The sequence below is a fragment of the Ranitomeya imitator genome, chromosome 4 (genome assembly GCF_032444005.1).
Source record: "Ranitomeya imitator isolate aRanImi1 chromosome 4, aRanImi1.pri, whole genome shotgun sequence".
NCBI lineage: Eukaryota > Metazoa > Chordata > Amphibia > Anura > Dendrobatidae > Ranitomeya > Ranitomeya imitator.
In genome coordinates, this window is record NC_091285.1 from 142,647,950 (window position 1) to 142,674,164 (window position 26,215).

The 26,215-nt window shown below is 43.7% G+C and overlaps 1 protein-coding gene across 1 annotated transcript in view; it reads right to left on the minus strand.

Moving 5' to 3' along the window:
* Positions 1-26,215, minus strand: part of CFAP43 (cilia and flagella associated protein 43) — a 101,696-nt gene that overhangs the window by 26,992 nt on the left and 48,489 nt on the right. The window contains exons 18-27 of the mRNA XM_069763978.1: positions 24,366-24,470; positions 23,935-24,012; positions 22,635-22,760; positions 21,133-21,237; positions 19,634-19,750; positions 18,120-18,323; positions 13,622-13,828; positions 12,338-12,427; positions 10,532-10,612; positions 8,214-8,339 (exon numbers count right to left, since the gene is read on the minus strand). Of these exons, the coding sequence (XP_069620079.1) occupies positions 8,214-8,339; positions 10,532-10,612; positions 12,338-12,427; positions 13,622-13,828; positions 18,120-18,323; positions 19,634-19,750; positions 21,133-21,237; positions 22,635-22,760; positions 23,935-24,012; positions 24,366-24,470 (1,239 nt within the window). The remainder of the gene's footprint in view (positions 1-8,213; positions 8,340-10,531; positions 10,613-12,337; positions 12,428-13,621; positions 13,829-18,119; positions 18,324-19,633; positions 19,751-21,132; positions 21,238-22,634; positions 22,761-23,934; positions 24,013-24,365; positions 24,471-26,215) is intronic.

A 26,215-nucleotide genomic window follows, 5' to 3' on the forward strand; every position in this document is an offset into this window, starting at 1 on the left:
ATTTATTAACTGTATTATTCTTACATTTGAATAAATAAAGTATATATGGATTCTAGACTCCCGATTCTTTAGAATCGGGCTGCCATCTAGTGTATACATAAGATCCAACCAGCACATCTTCTTCTGCTTACTGTCACTGAATGGAGACTGATTCCTGAGGCTGAACTGACGAGCAAGCAAATCTCTAATGAAACAACAATATCAACATTACTAGCGCTTAATGCTGGAAAAAATCTACATCCCTTAGAGCTGTGGATTCCGCTCTACGTTCATTGGTCCAATAGTCTTTAGAACAAGGCCAGCTCCTCACATCTCATCATTTCTAACTATACAGACCTTGTTGTAAATGTAGCTGTTCACAATGGGCCTAGGTTCACACTGCGTTAACAGCAGCCCGTTCAACACATGCGTTAAACGGGCTGCGTTAACGCAAGTGCTGACATGCCATCGCGCTAGCGCAGATAGAGCTAGCAGATGCTCTAAAGGTGACGCTAGCGGAGACGGACCCACGTCCCAGGGTCCGTCACTCAATGACGGTACATTTTGGGCATGCGCTAGCGATACGCCCGAAATAGAGATTAATGGCAGCGTTAACGGACTGCATTATACCGCGTTATGCCACGGTGTAACGCAGTCCGTCTAACGGACTGCCAGAACGCAGTATGAACGCAGCCTAACCTTGGTATCAGTGACCACAATATCATTTCATTTTGCTTACACCATAAAAACATACTTGGATGAGAAGGGCAAAAACACTTAAACAGTAACTGTTGTTTTAATTTTTGAGGACTGGAGTACATTTCTGTCATAAATTACGGCAGATTTGCATACGTATCATGTCAGTAACACCACTCCACATGAATTGAACAAGCTGTGGGATTGTGCTCCCAAAGCTCTGCCCATTTTGGCGGAGCTGGGAGAAACTGACTATTGAAAATGCCAAAAATGTTGTAAATGTTGTGCCTTTTCAAAACAATTCACACCGGAATTCTGGGGAAATCGCTTTCATGAATCAGTGCCATAGTGAGTGTGTTATACGTCTGTCAGTGTGGAAAGTATATGAGTGCGTCGCTGTATATGGTGACATATGAGTGAGTGCGTCCTTGTGTGTGGTCACGTGTATGTCATGGTGTCCTTTTGGGTGAATACGTGTGTATGAGTGCATCCATGTATGTGGTGATGTATATACTAGATGGAGGCCCGTTGCTAGTGCATCAGGTGGGCGGTAATGTCACGGTGGGGCAGGCTTTGCAGCGTTGAGAATCTCTCCCACCATATGCTCACCCACCTATCCACTCTCTCTCTCCCAGTGTGCTGACTTCTCCCATCTGTGCTTTCTTCTTTGTCCTGTCTACCCCATGTGTTATCCCTCTTGTCTGCTGTCTCTCTCCTTCCTGTGCTGTGTTCTCCCCTCCTGCTGTCCCGTTTGAGCTGTCTCCCCCCTGTGCTCTGTCTCTCTCACCCCTGTGCGCTTTCTCTCTCCCCGATCTGTTGTCTTCTCCTCTCATGTCATCTCTCCTTTGACCTGTGTACCTCATGTGCTCTCCCCCTTGTCTGCTCTCTCTCTCCACCACTGTGCTGTCTTCTTCCCTCATGTGTTCTCTCGTTTGAGCTCCCCCTGTGTGTCCTGGTGCGTACAGCATATACAGAGTGTGTGTGTGTGTGTGTGTGGTGCATATGGCGTATACAGTGTGTGTTTGTGTGTGTGGTGCGTACGGCATATACAGTGTGTGTGTGTATGTGTGTGTGTTCCGCTGGTGGTACCGCGCAAGAGGAAGGTACCACCAGCAGTTTCCATATTGAGACACCATCACTTGGGTGTCCCAATATGGCAGTCGGTGAATTTCTGCCGTGTGGAATTCTGGGATCCGGACACATATGGATGAAACAGGATGTGAAGACATTACAAGGTAATTATTTAATAAGATGAGTGCGTCCGCATACATGGTAACATGTGTATGACATGGTGAAGTGAGTATGACATGGTGATGTGGTATCTGTGGTGAAGTAAGCATGACATGGTGATGTGGTATCTGTGGTGAAGTGAGTATGACATGGTGACATGGCGAAGTGAGTATGACATGGTGATGTGGTGAAGTGAGTATGACATGGTTACGTGGTATCCGTAGGGAAGTGAGTATGACATGGTGACGTGAGTATGACATGGTGACATGGTATCCTTGGTGAAATATGACTTGTAATCCGTGGTGAAGTATGACATGGTGAGGTGATGTCCATGCACATGGTGCCGTGTGTGAGGGTGTCACATAATGTGATGACTTGTGAATGTGGTGATGTATGTATGAGTGCGTCCGCATATGTGGTAACATGTGTATGACATGGTGAAGTGAGTATGACTTGGTGATGTGGTATCTGTGGTGAAGTAAGCATGACATGGTGACGTGGTATCCATGGGAAAGTGAGTATGACATGGTGACGTGGTATCCGTGGTGATGTGAGTATGACATGGTGAAGTGGTATACGTGGGGAAGTATGACTTGGTGAAGTGGTATCTGTGGGGAAGTGAGTATGACATGGTGACATGATATCCTTGGTGAAGTGAGTATGATATGGTATCCGTGGTGAAGTTTGAGATGGTGACGTAGTGTCCGTGCACATGGTGCAGTGTGTGAGTGTGTCCCATAATGTGATGACTTGTGAATGTGGTGATGTATATATGAGTGCATCCGCATATGTGTATGACGTGGTGACATGGTGAAGTGAGTATGACATGGTGATGTGGTGAAGTGAGTATGACGTGATGTGGTATCCGTGGTGAAGTTAGTATGACATGGTGACGTGGTATCCATGGGAATGTGAGTATGACATGGTGACATGGTATCCGTGGTGAAGTGAGTATGACATGGTGAAGTGGTATCCGTGGGGAAGTATGACATGGTGAAGTGGTATACGTGGGGAAGTGAGTTTGACATGGTGACGTGGTATCCGTGGTGAAGTGAGTATGACATGGTGGCGTGGTATCCGTGGTGAACTGAGTATGACATGGTGACGTGGTATCCGTGGTGAACTGAGTATGACATGGTGACATGATATCCTTGGGGAAGTATGACATGGTGATGTGGTATCTATGGTGAAGTGAGTATGACATGGTGACGTGGTATCTGTGGTGAACTGAGTATGACATGGAGACGTGATATCCGTGGGGAAGTATGACATGGTGACGTGGTATCCGTGGTGAACTGAGTATGACATGGAGACGTGATATCCGTGGGGAAGTATGACATGGTGACGTGGTATCCATGGTGAAGTGAGTATGACATGGTGACGTGGTATCCGTGGTGAAGTGAGTATGCCATGGTGAAGTGAGTATGACATGGTGAAGTGGTATCCAAGTACATGGTGCCGTGTGTGAGTGTGTCCCATGATGTGAAGACTTGAGAATGTGGTGACTTGTGCGTGGTGACGTGTGTATGACATGGTGTCCCTGAATATGTGTGTATGAGTGCATCCATGTACGTGGGGATGTATATATGAGTGCGTCTGCATACGTGGTAACGTGTGTATGACATGGTAACGTGGTGAAGTGAGTATGACATGGTAACGCGGTATCCATGGTGAAGTGAATATGACATGGTGACATGGTATCCGTGGGGTAGTATGACTTGATGACGTGGTATCTGTGGTGAAGTGAGTATGCCATGCGGTGTGCCAAATAACAGGCCTGCTAATGGATGACATAATAGATGACCATCCATTATCATCAGTTTCCCACAGACTTCAGTATTAGGCCACGTTCACAAAATCAGTATTTGGTCATTATTTTCCATCAGTATTTGTAAGCCAAAAGCAGGAATGGGTGATAAACACAGAAGTGGTGACATGTTTCTATTATACTTTTCTTCTGATTGTTCCATTCCTGGTTTTGGCCTACAAATAATGATGTCAAATACTAACCAAATACTGATAGTGTGACTGTGGCCTAAGCACAGATCCAGTTACTAAAGAGGTTATGCAGACTTTTTTTTTAATCCAGTGAAAAATCTGATCACAGCTGACTTGAAGTCAAGGATTTGTATTCAGTCATTTTATTCCTGTTTTTGTTATCTCAAAACAAAATTAACAACAGAGATAACTACTGGATATGTGAACTAATGTCTAATCCAATTGTAGCTTTGGCCATAAGTGTGATATGCAAATTGTAGATGTCTCCCTACTTGTCTGCCATGTGTGCAGTCAGAGAAGAAGATAACCAACACAAAAGAGGAGACAAGACAGAAATTGCTTCACAATGTGATTTGGTTATCAGGAAGAAAATGCTTAAATACCATGTTACTGTGTCCAAAACAAAAGCTAAAGAAAACAGTGACAAAAAGCTGACATTGAAATTGAGCAGCCATTACAAGCATATAACAGTGAAACAGTTGGGTTTCAACAGCAATGTTACACTAGACAGTCTCTACAAAGAAAGTTGTCAAGAATCAAGTGATTGGAACTTGGAAAACAACTTGACACAATGATAACAAAGAAACTGAGAAAGCAAAGACATTGTCCAAGATAGTTATTGATAGGATTGACGAGAGATGTCACCATAAGATGCCTAGTCCCAGTGTTATTCACCCCATAAGAGGTGAGCTGATCGGTTACATACAAGACAATTGGCCGTCGTTTAAAGGAGCTGTCCATTACTTGGACAACCTCTTCTCATTCCCGATGTTTGGACGCGTTAAAATAAAACATCTTATACTCAACTCCGGTGCTGGCGCCATTCCAGTGGTGTCGGCCCTAGCATTCCCAGGGCTCATCTGACATTGCTATGTCATGTGAGCCCTGAGCCCAGTCAGTGCTGGCATCACTGTTTCTGTATAAGTAATTAGCAGGAAGTGATCGGCCAGCCACAGCTTTCACCTCCTGTTATTTACTTATACGTCTGAAGGCGAAGACAGTAATGTGAGGGGTAACAGGCTTAGGGCTCATAACCTCACGAGCCACGGGAGAGCGAGTGCCGACATCGCTGGAATAGCGGTAGCATCAGATGTGTATATAACTGTTTTTATTTTATCGGGACAAAGACTCGGACTGAGACCAGGTTGTCCTAGTAGTGGACAACATCTTTAATAGAGTGTTTAGACTAGCTAATTGCACTTCCCATGTGCACAGAACAAGTTTTAATATGATCGTTCTGTGCGCATAGAGTATCCATGTTATTGGCAGCGCATTTAATGTTCATTTGTCAAGCATTTTGAAAAAAAGAGCATTTTGTTCATTTATCGGATAATTGCTGGTCTAAATGGGCCTTAAGGCCGTGTTCAGACAGGTGTATTTCATGGTCCATATAGAGACTGCAATGCCTGGACTAACTATGAGTCTCCTAACCTGAACTTCAAGTCTCATATGAGATTGCAAGTTTGGGTCTGGAGACCCACTGTTAGACCAGGTGTTGTGGTCCGTATATGTAAGTATGAAATTTGCTCCTTTGTACCCAGCCTTAGGCCCCTTCACACGTCCATATGATGCCAGTACTGGAAAAAAACAGTACCAGTGTCTTCAGTGTTTTGGATCACTGTGTCATCCGTTTTTTTCTGGTATGGCTTAAGAAAAATCAATTCCAAAGTTTCTCCTATACGTTGCAATGTTAAACACGTACAGCACACGAATGCCATCCATGTGCTGTACGTGTTTTACAGGAACCCATAGACTTGTATCGGCCCTGGTCATCTGTGCTGCTGGTAAAAAACAGACAGGTGGGCCACACGGAGACATGGTTTGTGTGAAAACACGGATATGTGAAGCATCAGCATAGGTTTTAAGAGGTACATGTGGTTATGGGTCTCTGGTTCATGTGAAAACGGATGCTACTTGTACCTGAAACACGGACATGTGAAGGGGCCTTAGGGTGTAAGGTTAGACTAGAGAGCAACCCAAACACAGGGTTGAAAATGACCTGGGCCCACACCCATCTAGGGCCCATTCTAGAGGGATCGCTCACAGCCAAGAAGAGATTTGTTGGGCCCACACCCATCTAGGGCCCATTCTAGAAGGAGTGCTCCCAAACAAGAAGAGATCTGTTGGGCCCACACCTATCTAGGGCCCATTCTAGAGGGAGCGTTCACAGCCAAGAAGAGATCTGTTGGGCCCACACCCATCTAGGGCCCATTCTAGAAGGAGCGCTCCCAGCCGAGAAGAGATCTGTTGGGCCCACACCCATCTAGGGCCCATTCTAGAGGGAGCGCTCCCAGACGAGAAGAGATCTGTTGGGCCCACACCCATCTAGGGCCCATTCTAGAAGGAGCGCTCCCAGCTGAGAAGAGATCTGTTGGGCCCACACCCATCTAGGGCCCATTCTAGAAGGAGCGCTCCCAGACGAGAAGAGATCTGCTGGGCCCACACCCATCTAGGGCCCATTCTAGAAGGAGCGCTCCCAGCTGAGAAGAGATCTGTTGGGCCCACACCCATCTAGGGCCCATTCTAGAAGGAGCGCTCCCAGACGAGAAGAGATCTGCTGGGCCCACACCTATCTAGGGCCCATTCTAGAGGGAGCGCTCCCAGCCGAGAAGAGATCTGTTGGGCCCACACCCATCTAGGGCCCATTCTAGAAGGAGCGCTCCCAGACGAGAAGAGATCTGCTGGGCCCACACCCATCTAGGGCCCATTCTAGAGGGAGCGCTCCCAGCCGAGAAGAGATCTGTTGGGCCCACACCCATCTAGGGCCCATTCTAGAAGGAGCGCTCCCAGACGAGAAGAGATCTGCTGGGCCCACACCCATCTAGGGCCCATTCTAGAGGGAGCGCTCACAGCTGAGAAGAGATCTGTTGGAGACAGACAGGTGGACTGACCCCCAGATGGGACTTGAAGGTAAGAGCCAGAGTACTGAGGGAGGACCTCATTAAAGATTTGGCTTCTTAGTTAGTTGGGGTTCAAGATGTGAGGTAGTGTCCTGTGTGCTGCGAGAATTTTTGTTTCATGCCACTTAAAAATCCATTTTCTTTGGAATACCATTATCTTATGTGTGCTCGGATAAGGTGTTATCTCAGCATGCTCGTGTGCTAGCCGAGTGTCTTCGGCGTGCTTGAAAAATATGTTTGAGTCCCTGCGGCCACATGTCTCACTGCTGTTCGCAACGCATGGAGGGGTCGACTAAAACAGACAATCCATGAATGTGTTGCGGCTATTTTTCAAGCACTTCGAATTCACTAATAATGCCTTATCCGAACACGATCTAAAAAATCAGGTTCTTAGCCAGGTCAGCTAAGGGGCACTACAAGCCTCAGCCCATTTCTAGGAAATGTCATACAGCTGCCTTAAGGCCCCCATACAAATTAGGTTACATACACACAGCCATGTGACACGTCCTTGTGCGGACTTTTTTCTCTGGGACAACACACTGACTTAGGCTGCCGTCACACTAGCAGTATTTGGTCAGTATTTTACCTCAGTATTTCTTAGCAAAAACCAGGAGTGGGTGATAAATACAGAAGTGGGGCATATGGTTCTATTATACTTTTCCTCTAATTGTTACACTCCTGGTTTTGGCTTACAAATACTGAGGTAAAATACTGGCCAAATACTGCTAGTGTGACCGTGGCCTAATAGAGTTTTATTGATCCATACACACATCAGTTTTAGGGTACAGTCACACTGACGTATAATATGGCCGAGTGTTATGTGATGCTTTATCGGACAGGACTCGGCCCAGCGTTATTCTATGAGGCAGGGCTGATCAGCGATTATTTTCTCTTGTCGATCTGGCATGAGAACACAGTCACAGAATGCTGCGAGTGGCTTCGTATATTTGGCTCACGCGCACCCACGTCTATGGGTGTGTATTAAACATTGGACTGCACACAGACGACAGCCAAGTGCAGTCCGATGTACACGCACCACGTCAATGGATAAAATAATTTTGGACTGTCTACCTGCTCCAGTGAGAGAAAAAAAATCTCATGGAAAAACTGAAGCAACAACGACACAACTAAGATGACACCTGACATATCTCATACAGATGGGTAAGCTTAACCATAAGCCGAATCCGCTGATATTGGTGGGCTCAGCTGACAGTCTAGTATGTATGGGAGCCATAGATGAGGCCAGAGGGGTCTGGTAGCATGTCACACAGAGCACAGGACCACTCAGCCGAACGATCCCTCTTATGTACAAAGGAGTCGGGGAAAGGCAATGGCCGGCCTATTGTTCAACCAACACTTTACCCTTTTACTGTTAGTAGCCATGAGCAGAATTAACAAGTAAACTCTCACCTTCCTGTATTTCTCCTTCTCCTCGTTCAGCTCCTTACATTTTTTATCATAGTCCTTGAACTGCTTTTTTTCATCTTCAGACCATTCAGTCTCGGCTTTGGCTAAAAAACCTGGTTGTGTCACTTCCTGAAAGACATAAAGAATTGGGTAAAAAAAAAAAATGGCTGCTTTCAACCACTGCGATCAACCTTCGGCTATTTTGGAGGAATGAACAAGTGTTTCTTTCATCCGATGAGCATTAGTTATCTGTAAAACTATCAGGCATGTTCCTATTTTTTGGGCAAGTGATAAGCACGGCATCGTAGGCCAAAAAATCCAAGACCACCCACCTCTATCCTCTATGTATATGACTGAGTTTTTGCCCTCCGATTAAAACCCACAATCCACAGAAAAAAACATTGTCAAATCTGCTTGACAAGCCTCCTATCCATGTGGATGTGAAAACCCGTCTGTAGTGCAAAAACCGAGGGGTTCTTTTGTGCACATTTCTAATGTGTTAGAAAAAGCGCCAAAAAAAACAACACAAACAATAGCTATATAATATGTTGTAATTAAAAACTCATAAAAAATCATGCTGAAAAAACATTTATAAATAAATAAAAAAATTATTAAAAAATCATGCTGAAAAAACATACAAAAATCAAAGTAAAAAAATAATCTCCATGAACATACATAAAGGGACCTTTTTAAATACAATTAAGCTATGTGCACACGTTGCAGATTTGACTGGGGAATTTTCTGTGCAGATTCTGCATTTCTTGAAAATGCAGGTGCGTTTTTGTTTTTTTTTGCGGTTTCTGCGCGTTTTTTTGCGGACATTGTGCGGATTTCATCCTTTTTTTTACCCCTGCGGATTTCTATTATGGAATGGGTGTAGAAACGCAGCAGATCCGCAAAAAGAATTGACATGCTCCTTTTTTGAATCTGCTGCGTTTTCCGTGCAGATTTTTCCGCACCGTTAGCACAGCATTTTTTTTTTTTTGCCATTGATTTACATTGTACTGTAAATCACTTGGGGATCTGCAGCGTTTCTGCGCGGAAAAAAACGCTGCGGATCCGCAGGAAATCTGCAATGTGTCTACATACCCTTAGAAAGTGGAACTGCTTCAAAATCCACCTAAAAAGGATTTAATGCGTTTTATGTGGATTTTTTACCAGATTTTTCTCTTTAGGATATGTTCACACGCAGCCTTTTTGAAGCCTTTTTTTCTGCAGAAAAGAAGTATTCGTGCCAGCAAAGGCTATGAGAGCTCAGAAATCTCATGCACTCCTTTTTCCTGAACTGATTTTGAGAACTGCAGCAGGTCACTTCTTTCAGTGATTTTTGCGGCATTTTTTCACTTGTAGAAAGCAATGAGTAAATGTAAAATACAGGGTTTTGCTGTGGTTTTTGGTGAATAAAATGAACTTTATTAAATGTAATTCACATAAAAAATTAACCAGTAACACAACATAAAACCCCAGTAACAACATAGCAAAACCTGTGGGGTTTTTTTGGCTGCAGAAAAATCATGATGCAAAAATGGTGCATGTGAACCTAGCCTTACAGTGTATCACATTCCCCTTCCCAGTCAGTCTTCTTCATGACCACATTCAGGTACTGCATTAACATTTGCCTTTAATGCACCTAGTGAGGGGGTTGTGTCCCATTGTTCTTCCCTGCAGGGGGCTTCATTGAATATACAGCCTACTAGACTGGCCAGAGACAGGACTATTAGGAGTGGGGTATGGGCAGGAGGTTCTCCAACCATTACCTTTTTCTGTCTTGGTTTGTTATGCACACCCCTACCCGCCCATCGGCCGGTCATCCAGAGGACTTTAAGAACATACCACACACATCTTTGGAGGCACATCTCTTCTTATTTGTGGGACCAGTGTCTTTGACATAACCATCTGCTTGGAGAGATCTTTTGAAGACATCTACAGTCAGACTTTGTTATTTTTGGGAATAGCTGAGCTCCACTTGATCATCAGGCGTCTCTGTACAAGGGAGTTGTCTTCCACCACATAAGGTAATGAACTTTTTCATATTTTCCATGACTTTTAGAGGTATTATGGACTTAATAAGAATATGAGGTACAACTACTGAGTGGAGAGGGACAGTCGCTTTGCCTATGCCAATAAGGTCCCTCAGCCGTGCACCACATGCTTCATAGAAAGTCACCTCTTCCCCATCATGGTATAGATAAACGACAGAAATGTTGACAAATGTTTAGGGCATATGACCCATTGTACAGGATGCAGACTCCCCCTAAATATACTGTATGATGGAATTGTAAAAAATACTTGGTCATTTGTTCTGTTCATTGAAATCTCACCATTCTCAAGATATCCTCCTTCTTCACCTCCAAGACGCCCCCCATCATATCATTGAGAGCTCGCTGTTTGGCGTTGTCTTCCTGAAATAGATCATTTTATAGGATTAACTATCTCTCCTGAAATCGGCATATTACACGTCACTAGAGAGTAGGGGGTGAAAAATAAGCTGCTGCTGACAACTGTGTAATACACGACTCATCATGTTGAAGTCGGATTTTTGGGAGACTCTAAGGGTCCATTTATACACGGGACAATAATCCGGAACAAGCGGTCCTAGGAACGCTCATTTCTCGCAAAACGCACATCCGTGGGGTGAGATAATAAGCTTGCCTTATGATCATAGCTCTCAGTGTAAATAGGACACGTGCTGCCGAGAACATGATGGCCTATGCGGCATACTAACAATCGTTCTGTGCAATTAAGACCGGCGGGTCTGATTTTCATGGACTGACTGCATGAAGAAAGTGGAGAAACTTTTTGTTTCACTACACCTCCAAGAAAATGGGATCCCACTCTGATCAAACTTTGATGAGAGTCTGCTTAGCATAAACGGATCAATTTTCTCAGATGGAAAGAACATGGTTGTGTGCCTGAGCGCAGCTCTAAACTGGCTACTACATGCCTGCCGATCGGTTTACAAACAGCCAATCGGTGGTTGCTTACCGGCCATGGTTGGCCTGTCTAACTGCATAATAAGTCTATAGATTTCTCTGTCAAGTGACTGCAGCTGCCGTAAAGTGTTCACATGCTGTTATTCTCCCTATATACAATCTACACAAACTGCTGAAAAAAAGACTGAACATTTCACTTCTACGCACTGAAACCTAAATTATTAACTAAAAATGACACAAAGTGCATTGACTCCATGCACCGCCAAGTTTTTAGCAATACTCTTCTACGTAAGTAGTTATGGCTTCTGCTAATTTGCCTAAAAGTAAGAATCACTCTGGATTTCCCAGGTGATTGGGACTGAGCTTAAAAAATGTCCAACAAAGTGGGGAACAAATGTTGGGAGGTTGTAAAAATGTACAAACCATGGTGTAATTCCAGCCAATGTTTAATTTTTAGATCTCTGTTGTAACAAATGTATGACTAATGTCACCTTGTATGGTAAATCTATCACAACATATGTCATTCCTATTAACGAAGCACTTCCACCAAAGTTTGTATCCACTTAATATATTGCAATCATATTATATAGCACTGTGTACTTACAATTGCTCATTTTGCCTTTCTACCCTGCTAGTTCTCTTTTCTCTGCTCTATGTAGAAACAGGAAGTCTCTTGTCCCTGCATTTATCATTCCCCTTTTCAACTCCTGACCCAGCTGCTACCTCTTCCCCCGCCAGGGACTTTTGCAATGATGACTTGTGCAGAGAAAACTGACCTCCTGTTTCTATATAAAGCTTAGATGGTTTCCGATGGTCAGTTATTAATCACATGATGTCATAGACCTAATGGAAAAGAGAAGCATTAACTGGGTAGAAAGGCAAAATGAGCAATTGTACAGTAAGTACACAGTGCTATATGACTGCAATATATTAAGAGGATAAAAATTGAAGGAAGCGCTTCATTTACTATTATTCTTTTACGTCAGGCCCTGTGTGGCATTTTTACAACATTTTAGGCCAAGCAGAAAGGTGCAAGCCCTTTTCCGTTCATTTTCGTTAGATGTCCTAGACTAAAATGCTCCATATAAAAGCAAGAAAAACCATAACAAATGTGGGGCTCAGTAGCTCCTCCTGAAATCTACTTACACCTCACAGTAAAGTTCTCCGCATCAATCATATTACCATCTCCGTTACCTGCGCTGCCAAACGCTTCTCCTCCTCCTGCTTCGCTTGCCGCTCTGCCTTTATTTTTTGTTCAGGCGTTAAATATTTTTCAACTTTTATCTTTAATCACATAAACAAGAACCATAGTTAATGGAACAGCGAGCAATAGCATCACACCATAAAATGCATGTCAGCATAGCTTTCTGCCTATAGAGATCACATTTTATAGATATATTGTGCTGAAATGTTTATACATCCAAGTTTCTTCTATGGCAATCATGGTGTGTCTTCATATAATTGTTGTCTTACTGGTGTGCATTAGTATGCTGGGGTTGTTTATGACCACTAGTGGTAATTATATGAAATGACACAGGAAAAAAGTGTTCAACAAATGAAGAAACAGAGGTGCAAAAATCCATGGAAAGTCATGACACCAGCTGAAATCTATCAGTAATCAGAAAGCAATCCTGCACTTACTGAAAAATAATATCATCTGGTTCAAGTGATAGTGTATTAAAAGTGTCTCATTACCAAGGTGACACACAAGAAACTTCTCATGATGGGTAAAACAGTGAGTTGTCTCAGGACCTTCACAACCTTATTGTTGCAAAACTTACTGATGGCATTGTTTATAGAACAATTTCTAAACTACTGAAGTTTCCAGTAAGCAATGTTGGGGCCTCAATCTGGAAGCGGAAAGAACGTAATTTCACCATAAACCAACCACAGCCACGTGCTCTCCTTTGTATGAAGTATTAATTACATTTCAGTAAGGGTGTTCAATACTTTTTTCCTGTGCCATCTCTCATTATTACATATAACTTAACTTATGGACATACATGGTTTAATTTGCCTGTGTTGGATGGGTTGTTATCTAGTGAGAACACTAGTTATCTAGTTCATCTAGTGAGAACTTCATGTCAATAGCATCTTTAGAACTATATTTGCTTAGAAAATTGATAACATGTTTAATACTTATTTCACTTGCTATATCATCATTCTTCTATTAATACGGTCACAACCTTGGATGGCACTTTTCATGTAAAACATTTTTCAATGTAACTTGCAGTGGTCAATATGACTTTATCATGCCATAGTGCAGGTGTAATAACACAAAATACTAATGACAGCAAGTGTTAAAACCAATCCAAGTGGACAGAGTATATTGTTACTTTGGGCCCAGTTACTGTCCGGCAGCTGGATCGGGTCCAACAAATCGTTTTGCTCATCTCCACATTGGTCTAAACAATATTGGGCTAGATTAAACTGAAGCAGATGATGGCAGTGCGTGATGATGTTCAATCAAACTATTACCTCGGAGTCGTCCACGGTGAGGGCTCTTTCTGGCTTTTCATTATCAGTAAATTTTGGTTCCATTAGTTTTTCCTGTATATTTAGCTCAGACATTATCTCCAGGATTCTCTGATTCCTTTCCTTCACACGAGAAACCTCTTGCTCCTTCTGTTTATGGACTACTTCAAACTCTTTGTTAAAGCCTATTTTTACCTTATATATGATGTCCTGCATAATAAAGGATGACACAGTTGCGTCAAGTTCAGTGTATGTTTTACTGTCCGAGTATAGACATTCGGCATGTAGGGCTTTGTTCACATGTCCAGTAGTGATCCGTCAGAACGGATCCAGCAGCAAATAAGTTGCGCAGACTCAAGTCCGTTTTTAAATAACTGATCTCAGCTGAAACCGTTGCTTTTTTTTACCTATTAATCAGATCACTGATAACTTGCATAAACATGATGATGTGGCCAAAATGCTCACTTTCCTAACAATGATGCACACAATAAGTTTATTTATGAAAAAATGGAAATTTGGCAAAAATGTTGTCAATTTTGCAATTTTCAAATTTTAATTTTTGTATCCTTAAATCAGAGTCGTGTTACACTAAATAGTTAATAATTACCATTTTCCACATGCCTACTTTACATCAGCACGATTTTGGAAACATAATTTTTTTGTTAGGACGTTAAGGCCATGTTCACACGTTCCTGATTTCCCTGCTGTTTTTTCTGCACTAAAAACCGCAGCTCTTGGCAGAGAACGCAGGTGCGTTTTTTGATGCGGTTTTTAGTGCGTTTTTTTATGCAGTTTTCTCTGCAGAGTCTGTGTGTTTTCTAGGAAGTTTTTTTAGGGTTAAAATGGCTGAAAATACCCTAACCCTACCCCTAACCCTAACCCTACCCCTAACCCTAGTTCTAACTGTAGTGGGGAAAAAAAAAAAAAAAAATTCTTTATTTTATTATTGCTACTACCTATATGGTGGATAAAGGGGGGTCATTTACTTTTTTTTTATTTTGATCACTGTAAGGTTATCACAGTGATCAAAATGTGCCTGGAACGAATCTGCCGGCCGGCAGATTTGGCGGGCGCACTGCGCATGCGCCCGCCATTTTGGAAGATGGCGGCGCCCAAGGACAAGACGGACGGACGGACACCGGGAGGCCCGGTAAGTATAAGAGGGGGAGATGAGGGCACGGGGGGGGCGTCGGAGCACGGGGGGGTGGCATTGGAGCATGGGGGGGTGGGATTGGGGCACGGGGGGACAGCCACACTCCGCCCACACACTTCCTGCTGCAGCGGTTCTGCACCACAAACCGCAGAAAACCCGCAGATATTTTTTTCGTCTGCGGGTTTTACTGCGGGTTTGACCCTGACAATGGAGGTCAATGGGTGCAGAACCGCTGCAGTTCCGCACAAAGAAGTGACATGGTCCTTCTTTTTTACCGCAGCTATTCAGCGCGGCTTTTTTAGTGAATTTCCGCATCATGTGCACAGCGGTTCCTGTTTTCCATAGGGTACATTGTACTGTACCCTGCATGGAAAACAGCTGCGGACCCGCAGCGGCAAAATCGCGGCGGTTCCGCAGTAAAAAACGCATTGTGTGAACATGGCCTAAAAGTTGAGCAGCGATTTCTAATTTTTCCAACAAAATTTACAAAACCTTTTTTTAGGGGCCACCTCACATTTGAAGTGAGTTTGAGGGGTCAGTATAACAGAAAATACCTAAAAGTGACACCATTCTATAAACTGCACCCCTCAAGGTGCGCAAAACCACATTCAAGAAGTTTATTAACCCTTCAGGTGCTTCACGAGAACTATAGCAATATGGAAGCAAAAAATGAACATTTTACTTTTTTCACAAAAAAATTTTCTTTGGAACAAGTTTTGTTATTTTCACAGGGGTATCAGGAGAAAAAGTACCACAAAATTTGTTGTGCAATTTCTCCTGAGTATGCCGATGCCACATATCTGGGGGAAAGCCACTGTTTGGGTGCATGGCAGGGCTCAGAAGGAAGGAAGCACCATTTGACTTTTTGAATGCAAAATTGGCTAGAATCAATGGTGGCTCCATGTCGCATTCGGAGACCCCCTGATGTACCTAAACAGTGGAGCACCCCCCCCCAATTCTAACTCCAACCCTAATCCCAACACACCCCTAATCCTAATCCCAACCCTAACCACACCCCAACCTCAACACACTCCTAACCCTAATACCAGCCCTAACCATAACCCTAACCACAAATCTAAACCTAACACACCGGTACCCTTACACTAAACGATTTACCAACGATCACAACCAGCGATACGACCTGGCCGTGATTGTTGGTAAGTCGTTGTGTGGTCGCTGGGGAGCTGTCACACAGACAGCTCTCTCCAGCGACCAACGATCAGGGGAAAGACTTCGGCATCGTTGAAACTGTCTTCAACAATGCCAAAGTCCCCGGGTAACCAGGGTAAACATCGGGTTACTAAGTGCAGGGCCGCGCTTAGTAACCCGATATTTACCCTGGTTAGTCTAAGTTCACATTTGCGTTGTGCGCCGCAGTGTCGTCGCCGCAACGCACAACGCAAACAAAAACGCAGCAAAACACATGCACATGCGGCCCCATGCGGCGCCAATGTTAAAGATAGGGCCGCACGACGCATGCGTTTTTTAAAAGGTCGGCGCCGCACAAAAAATCGAACATGTTGCGTTTGCCGCGCCCAGACAGGTGCGCCCTAACGCCGCATGCGGCGTAAAACGCAACACAACGCATGCACATGCGGCCCCATGCGGCGCCAATGTTAAAGATAGGGCCGCACGACGCATGCGTTTTGTTGCGGCGGCGACGCTGCGGCGCAAACCGCAAATGTGAACGTACCCTTACCATTGTAAAAGTTTAAAAAAAAAACACTACATACTCACATTCCGATGTCTGTCACGTCCCCCGGTGTCAGCTTCCCTGCACTGTGTAATCGCCGGCCGTAAAGCAGAGCGGTGACGTCACTGCTGTGCTCTGCTTTACGGCCGGCGGCGCTGACAGTCAGTGCAGGGGAGCTGACGGCAGGGGACGTGACAGACATCGGAATGTAAATATGTAGTGTTTTTTTTTTTTTTTACTTTTACAATGGTAACCAGGGTAAATATCGGGTTACTAATCGCGGCCCTGCACTTAGTAACCCGATGTTTACCCTGGTTACAAGTGAACACATCGCTGGATCGGCGTCACACACGCCGATCCAGCGATGACAGCGGGTGATCAGCGACCAAAAAAAGGTCCTGATCATTTCCCACGACCAATGATCTCCCAGCAGGGGCCTGATCGTTGGTCGCTGTCACACATAAGGAGATCGTTAGCGAGATCGTTGCTACGTCACAAAAAAGCGTGACGTTGCAACGATATCGTTAACGATATCGTTATGTGTGAAGGTACCTTAACCGTAATTCCAACCATAACCACAGCCCTAACTTTAGCCCAACCCTAACTTTAGACCATCCCCAACTTCAGCCCAACCCTAACCCTAGCCCCTACCTTAGCCCTAGCCCAACCCTAACCCTAACGTTAGCCCAACCCTAATTCTATCTTCATCCCAACCATAACCCTAACTTTAGCCCAACCCTGACCCTAACTTTAGCCCAACCCTAACCCTAACTTTATCCCAACTCACTTTAGCCCAACTGTAGCCCAAATGCAAAAATTGAAATAAATACACTTTTTTTTAATCATTTTTACCTAACTAAGGGGGTGATTAAGGGGGATTTGATTTACTAATTTTTATTTTGATCACTGTGATAGGGTCTATCACAGTGATCAAAATGAACTGCGCATGCACCTGCCATTTTCTCCTGGAAGAAGATGCCGGGGGACTTCACGGGGGGATGCAGGGACTCCAGAGGTTATCAGTGAGGGATCAGGGGACCCTATTTCTCTCTCCTCTGATGTGCGATCACATCAGAGGAGAGAGAAATTACTGTAAGTGGAAAATCTGACTTGGTAGCGGAGACCCCGGAGAAATTCTGACTCTGGGGTACGCTATACACTTATTCCACAGCGCCATTAAAAAGCGGTGCTGAGGCATAAGTACCCTTAACTGCCGCTGTTAAAAGACGTATCGGCGGTCGTTAAGGGATTAATGGGAGTAGTGAAACACTTAGGCTACATTCCCACGATGAGCTTTTGGTGAGTTTTTGATGTTGCAGATTTTCGGTACCATAGTTGTATTTTAAAAAAATATGTAACGTAAAAAACCTTGGCAAAACTCATCATGGGAACATAGCATAAAAGAGAATCTGATATCATCAAAAACTCTATTTACCCGCATGAAGGGTTAATCTGCAAGTAAATCGTGGGACAACCCTATGGGCTGAACCGGAAAGAGCCTTTAAGTGGAGATTACACTGTGATTAAAAATTCATTTTTATGGTGTACACAGGGTTAGAACGCTATTTACCTGAAGGTTATCCCAATATCTGCAAGTAAATGACATTCTTGGCGATGTCCAGTTCCCTTTAAACAGCACCATTACATGCACTGACCTGCAGCAATATAATCTGGTTAATTTTCTCCTCTCGGCTGTGCATCTCCAGTTGGCTGTACAGGTTGGAAGTATCTCCACCATACTGGTCACTCAGACTCCCGATCAGAGATGTGGTATCCTGGCTTTGCTCAGTCTCTTCCTCCACTTCTTCCTCGTCTTCCGCTCCAATTTTTGCCTGAACCTCAACAATTTCCTTTCTGATCTAAAATGGAAGGTTTATTTAACCATCAACAAAAGAATGTAGGCAAACTGTTTTGTGAGATCGCATACACGTGGCCATGGGTGGGATCCATGTGAATATATCAGTGGCTCTATACTGTATCTCTGTGGCTTGAATAATGCAATGCCTCACATAGGAATCACAACGTCATCACACAGGCATCACACTGGCATCACATAGGCATACACTGGCATCACACAGGCATCACATAGGCATACACTGGCATCACACAGGCATCACATAGGCATACACTGGCATCACACAGGTATCACACAGGCATCACACAGGCATCACATAGGCATACACTGGCATACACTAGCATCACACTGGCATCCAATAGGCATACACTGGCATGACTTAGGCACACACTGGCATAACACTGGCATCACACAGGCATTCTTTGTCATCACACTGGCATCACACAGGTATCACACAGGCATCACACTGGCATCACATAGGCATACACTGGCATCACACAGGCATCACATAGGCATACACTGGCATCACACAGGTATCACACAGGCATCACACAGGCATCACATAGGCATACACTGGCATCACACAGGTATCACATAGGCATACACTGGCATCACACATGTATCACACAGGCATCACACAGGCATCACATAGGCATACACTGGCATCACACAGGTATCACACAGGCATCACACTGGCATCACATAGGCATACACTGGCATCACACTGGCATCCAGTAGGCATACACTGGCATCACATAGGCATCACACTGGCATCACACAGGCATACACTGGCATCACACAGGCATCACACTGGCATCACACAGGCATACACTGGCATCACACAGGCATCACACAGGCATACACTGGCATCACATAGACATTAACTGGCATTACGTAGGCATATACTAGCCAATGGTCTGTATTATGGACTTGTTGAGAAGTGGCACATGGAACAGATTTGTGCATGAAGCTTTAGTGCAGGGTTAGAAGACAGACTGATATTACAGTGGACTGTATGGGATAAAGCACGGGAGCACAGGACTCCATAACCTCATCTGCTCCCTACTCCAGAACTGCTGCTCCGACGGTCTCTGCCTGACTGCAAGGGACGACGTCCCCCCATGATCACTGCAGGATGAGGAGAATGGTGGTCGGGTCATCAGTGCCTGTGTCCCAGCAGAGACCACCGGAGCTGCAGAAAGGAGCAGATTCCCATATTTCTGATAATATTACCTGCGAATGTTTCCTAATCTACAGATTTTTACAATGAACTTTGCATTGCCAAATGACAAATATTCTTATTTTATACTTTACTTTGAGGTCAAGCGATTCCGTCTTCTTGACATTTAACACTCTGGCAATATCTTCCAATTCCTTAGCTGTTCGCTCTTTTAAAGGATAGTTTGTCACTTCATGTTCTGTGTGAAAAGACTTTAAACAATAGCACATAAATTAGCAATGTGAACAGAACCTAAACAAGTCTACAGCCACATGAAGGACCCTAATCAGTAACTTCGCACTAGCCATGGCCTCATAAGGTATCATTGGATTTTCTAAGAGCGCTCACTTGGATAGAGCTACCACTGGCCAAACACTATCTGCAGTGCGGCACGTGCACACTGACTATGACGGTGTCAGCAGCGAGCACAGTATGGGGGCAGGACTCTCTTATCAGTGCCTCCCACTTGCCACACACAGACGTGTTTTGAGGGGCTTCAGAAAGTAGGAGAGATCAGTCTTGTGCTCCTCCACTGCATGCACTGAGCACAGGAGGAGCACAAAACTGATCTCTCCTCCTCTATGAAGCCACTCAGTACACTTCGGTGACAGGAGGCAATAATGAAAGGGGGCTCGGTACTGTGTGCACATGCACCGCATGTATGTCTATGCGGTGAATGAGTCTAATTATCACCAAGTGGTGTGGAGCAACCACATGTAGAACAATATATCAATCAATATGCTTGCATTAGCATTCACATTACGTGGTTGTCAATGTGAGTATAGTGTCGGTGAATACGTCCACCCCGACGCGCGTTTCAGCATCTGCCTTCGTCAGGGGACGTTTCCAGGGACACTATACTCCCATTGACACCCAGGTAATGTGAACGCTAATCCAAGCATAATGATTGATATATTGTTCTACATGTGGTTGCTCCACACCACTTGGTGATAATTAGACTCATTCACAGCATAGACGTACACTAAGGTCTTATTATCTATTATATGAACATGCACTTTACTTTATTCTCTCTTTACTTACCTGTATCATAACTTGCAAACCTTGCAATATAACTTGCCTTTTTACTTTCAATCCAGGCATTTAAACCAACTTGTTAGTATTATACACCTATGCACTTTATGTTTATACTTTCTATTATATTGTTTTGATGATATCCTTTTGATTTTTGTATTGTTTATCAATTCTATGCATATTCATTTACATCATAATATGTAATTGTCCTGTCATTACGTCCGCTTTCCACCTTGTCATTCATTCCCATCCCTTCCAAATTTTAATTTTTATGTTACTAATAAACCTATACCTTTTTATACTATAGACTCTTGTATTTGGTTTGTGTCCTCCTTATATATTTATAGCTTCACCGATGGGTCTTTATCTATCCTGTATACACACGTGTGGTGGTGATTTTCTCCACTCTCACCCCTAATATTCTCATTGCTGGTTAACATCTCATTACTTAATGTGTGCGTTTTTTCCTCTGAGATTCATTTTTGCTATATAATAAACCATATTGATTGTCACCTTACGCTAATGTGTTATCCGAAACATAACGATGATGAGCTATACTCACCACGACAGAACATCCTTTAATTGACATAGAATCCCAGCATTCCTTCTTAATGATTTCACGTAAATATTGTTTGGACAAATTTTCCTGCTCGATTTTTCTTTGAACCTTTAAAAACAAAAATCGTGTTACTTGATGATTGGATATCAGTAGCCAAGGGCATGACAAGTAACTATGGGGCCCTATAGGGAAAGTTTGGGGACTAAATTCTCCATGCAGGAAATATAAGACAGTAATTAGTTTGGTCTTTGCTGTTCCCCAATGTCATCTTCTATGTCCTTGGCTGCTTGATAATTTACATTTCATATTCAAGCATCTCTTCCATCCAACACCCTCAATTCTGAGGCTTCGGTCAGAAACGTGTGGATGAGCACCTTTGCTATTCTGTCCTGTCTCCCTCCCACCTGCTGGTGATAAAACACTTCTATGACAAGATGATACTATTGTGCAGGAGCTGCTTCTTGTCAAAGACGCTAAGGGTGTAACTGTTCGTTCTGGTCTCCCAAGACACGAAGAGTAGAAGCCACTGATTAGGATTATTTAGTCTAGAAAAAAGACGACTGAGGGGCGATCTAATAACCATGTATAAGTATATAAGGGGACAATACAAATATCTCGCTGAGGATCTGTTTATACCAAGGAAGGTGACGGGCACAAGGGGGCATTCTTTGCGTCTGGAGGAGAGAAGGTTTTTCCACCAACATAGAAGAGGATTCTTTTCTGTTAGGGCAGTGAGAATCTGGAATTGCTTGCCTGAGGAGGTGGTGATGGTGAACTCAGTCGAGGGGTTCAAGAGAGGCCTGGATGTCTTCCTGGAGCAGAACAATATTGTATCATACAATTAGGTTCTGTAGAAGGACGTAGATCTGGGGATTTATTATGATGGAATATAGGCTGAACTGGATGGACAAATGTCTTTTTTCGGCCTTACTAACTATGTTACTATGTTACTATTATTGCCCAGCCTGCTGATGAGCAAGGAACCAGCTCTGCTGCTGAGGATGACTAAACCCCAGGGAGCAACACAAAATACAGTAGAGCCCCTCATACACACTGTCAGCTTAACGATGGGTCAGCTAATCATTTGTCCAGCAGCTATCTCCTCTGACTCTTCTATACATAGGAGCGCTCACTTGGCCAATCTTCCTGTGTTCTCTAGGAGATATCCACTGTCAGATTCATGGTACCAGCTTAGCTCGCCGAAAACAAAAGGACCAGTAGTCCAAAATCTGACCCTTATCTCCCTTAACATCATCTGTCAGAGGAGAATAAGGAGGCCTCCATGCACATTGCTTCCCCCCCGTTGTCAGTCTAGTAGATATGGGAGCCTTAAGTTGAATATCTCTACACTTTTTGATAGGGTGTTAATTGATAAAATGTACCTACTGGTGTTTTCTGATGTCTCAAATCTAAATAGACTTGAGGAATAACCACTCAAGATAGAAACCTGCCCCAGAGCAGATGTGCTACTTCTACCATAACTACATGCTGCCCGAGCCGCTTACCCGTTCCACCTCCTGATCACTTTCAACCTGAAGTCTTTCCTGCTCCTCCGTGTCCAAGTTAAATTCTTGCTGGTCCAACCTTTCAATGTCGGGTAAAGCCTCATTCTCTCGCATCATAGCTTGTATCTGAAAACATACAGTGTGAGAAGCTAAGTAGACAATGGAAGCCATGTTCAATGAGCACCTTAGCTAGTAACAGCACAAATGTACGCGTAGAGTCATCTCATAGTTTTCTTACAGATGCTCATTGTCAATGGCTTTTTCTATACCCAATAGTTAGCAATCATAACTAGGAATACATGTATGAAATAAGGAAGTTTTTAACCCTATCACTAATACTGATGTACCCACAAAATGAAAGAAAACCCAGGATACAAGGTTTATTCCTCCAGTGTAGGGAGGTCAACACTTCCCGCCTCTCAAGTAGTGATGAGTGAACATGTTGGGATAAGGTGCTATCCAGGCATGCTCGAGTGTTAATACCTCCGGCGTGCTCGAATAGTATGTTCAAGTCCTTGCGGTTGCAGGTCTCGACAGCCACAACACATGCAGGGATTTCCTGTTTGTTAGGCAATCCTCCCATGTGTTGTGGCTGTCTAACAGGCATGAGACATGCAACCGCGAGGACTTGAACATCCGGCGTGCTCGAATAGTATGTTCAAGTCCTCGCGGTTGCATGTCTCGACAGCCACAACACATGCAGGGATTTCCTGTTTGTTAGACAGCGACAACACATGGGAGGATTGCCTAACAGCCATGAGACATGCAACTGCGAGGACTTGAACATCTGGCATGCTCGAATAGTATGTTCAAGTCCTCGTGGTTGCATGTCTCGACAGCCACAACACATGCAGGGATTTTCTGTTTGTTAGGCAATCCTCCCATGTGTTGTGGCTGTCTAACAGCCATGAGACATGCAACCGCGAGGACTTGAACATCTGGCATGCTCGAATAGTATGTTCAAGTCCTTGCGGTTGCATGTCTCGACAGCCACAACACATGCAGGGATATTCTGTTTGTTAGGCAATCCTCCCATGTGTTGTGACTGTCTAACAGCCATGAGACATGCAACCGCGAGGACCTGAACATACTATTCGAGCACGCCGGAGGAGCTCTATTAATACTCGAGCATGACGGCTAACACCTTATCCCAGCACGTTCGCTCATCACTACTCAGAAGCTCTTTAGAATAACCCATTGTAAGCACAAAACATAAACTGTTATACCGCATGTACTGTATTAATAACACCAACACATACCAACAATGTGTGAAACCTAAATGAATATCAAACATCCTTACTTTCTCTCTTAGTTCTTTTATCCCATTCTTGAGACTTTTCTTCTGGTCTGCATATTTCTTCACTTCCTCTTTAATAGCCTTTAAAGTTGCATGATAGAAAAGATTATTCATCAATAACATGTGTCCCGGAATTATCTTCACAGTCATATAACACATTACCCAGATGATCGTATAGCGCTCCTCGGGCTGGCCGGAGCATCTGGCAAAGCACCGGTGAATCAGTGCAGCACTTTGGGGGGGCACGTAAGAATAATTACATACGACTTTACAGATTTCTCCAACCAAACAAAAGTTAAAGAAATTTTACAGATCAGATACTTTCACAGATATCTGTTTTTGCCTGTGTCATAATCATTCATGTAACAAAACGCCGTAAAAAAAAAATGACAAAAATATAAAAATTGCTAGAAAATGGCCAATTTTCCACTTACTTCAGTGAATTTGTGATCAAGCCAAGTGGGATCCTGAGATTGCACTAATGGGGGGCTGGTGTAACTGCTATCCAGCTCAGTCACTTCAACGCTTGGATGGCCTCCCTAAGTAAAGATGACCGTATTAAACCCAATGACAACCATGACAGAATGGATCAGTGCTATACTATGATTAATATAATATTAGATATTGTGAAGGTGTCAGTTCACAGGCTGCAAAACCCAAAATTGTGGAAAAAGCTTCTTTTTTTTAGTTTCTGAATTTCTAGGCAAAAGATGAACTGTGGTTACAACATGTGAACCCTGCCTGAAGATGAGAATCATTACATCATTAACGATCTGTGCCAGAAAGGGACCTGAAAAAAGAGTTTTTCCAACAGTATAACATGTAGCTATGGAGTCACAATCATAGTAAAGCTGAGAGCATAATGATTTGGGAGTAAAGGCCCTTATTCTAGCTATGTGTCACTTACTGGGCTGTTTCCTGCAGGTTTGATGAAACTCCTACTGCAAATCTAGCAGTTCTCTGAATGCTGAGCTCTGTATAACCCCACCCACATCACTGATTGGCAGATTTCTGTGTGCACTGTGTATAGGCAGAAAGCTGCCAATCAGTGGTGGAGGCAAGGTAATATAGCCCTCATAAATATGGAGGACTACATGTCAGGGAATTTATAATTATATAGATCAGAGCAACACAATGATTTAGAAAAGTCTGCAAGCCATGACAGAAACTCCCAAATACATACAGAATTCGGACAATTGAAGTCAAAGCTACTGTATTTAGAATAAAAAGATAATATTTATTAAATAACAAAATCACATATTATGGTCACCATTTACAACAGTACATTAAGTACGCATAATCATCTCAAAGTAACTACATAAATGAAGGACACCGGTAACAAAATCCAAAAATCCACATTAATAAGAGAAATCCGACCCGAGGTATCACGTTCTTAAGCTATATAAGCCATATAGTAACAATCAGTGTATGTCCCAAAAGACACCTAATCACATAAATACATACAAGATTGATCCTCACCCATTGTGGTCGTAGTGTGGAAATGGACTGCCAGCCCCTACGCGCGTTTCACGTAGGCTTCTTCGGGGGGCTGGCAGTATATCCCATAATATGTGATTTTGTTATTATGGTGCTTGAACCCTCTAGGTTCAAGCAACATATTGTAATCCGATTTCTTATATTTTATTCTTCTTCTCCGCGTTTTCCACAATTAATGCAGCCCGAACCGCTCGGCGCACAGACCCCGTTCAGGCGGCGTTTCGAAGCCCTCGGTGGGGACAGGTGTGCTATGTATTCTTGGAGTCGATCCGATTTGTAGTTTTTAAAAAAATCGCATTTTAAGAAAAAATTTTCCCATAGGAATTAATGGTGACCTTTCCATGACCCCCAACTAACATGGATTGAAGCTGCACTGACCTTACAAAGATGGCAGCTATGCAAATGTAAGGTGTCTGTATATAGGGGGATATCTGTATATAATTAAGATAAGTAAGTGCCCCCCGTCCTGTGTGTGATAAGTGCCCCCCGCCGTCCTGTGTGTGATAAGTACCCCCCCGTCCTGTGTGTGATAAGTGCCCCCCGTCCTGTGTGAGATAAGTGCCCCCCCATCCTGTGTGTGATAAGTAACTGCCCCCCTGTCCTGTATGTGATAAGTAAGTACCCCTGTCCTGTCTGTGATAAGTAAGTGCCCCCCCATCCTGTGCGTGATAAGTAAGTGCCCCACGTCCTGTGTGTGATAAGTGCCGCCCGTCCTGTGTGTGATAAGTAAGTGCCCCCCGTCCTGTGTGTGATAAGTAAGTACCCTGTCCTGTCTGTGATAAGTAAG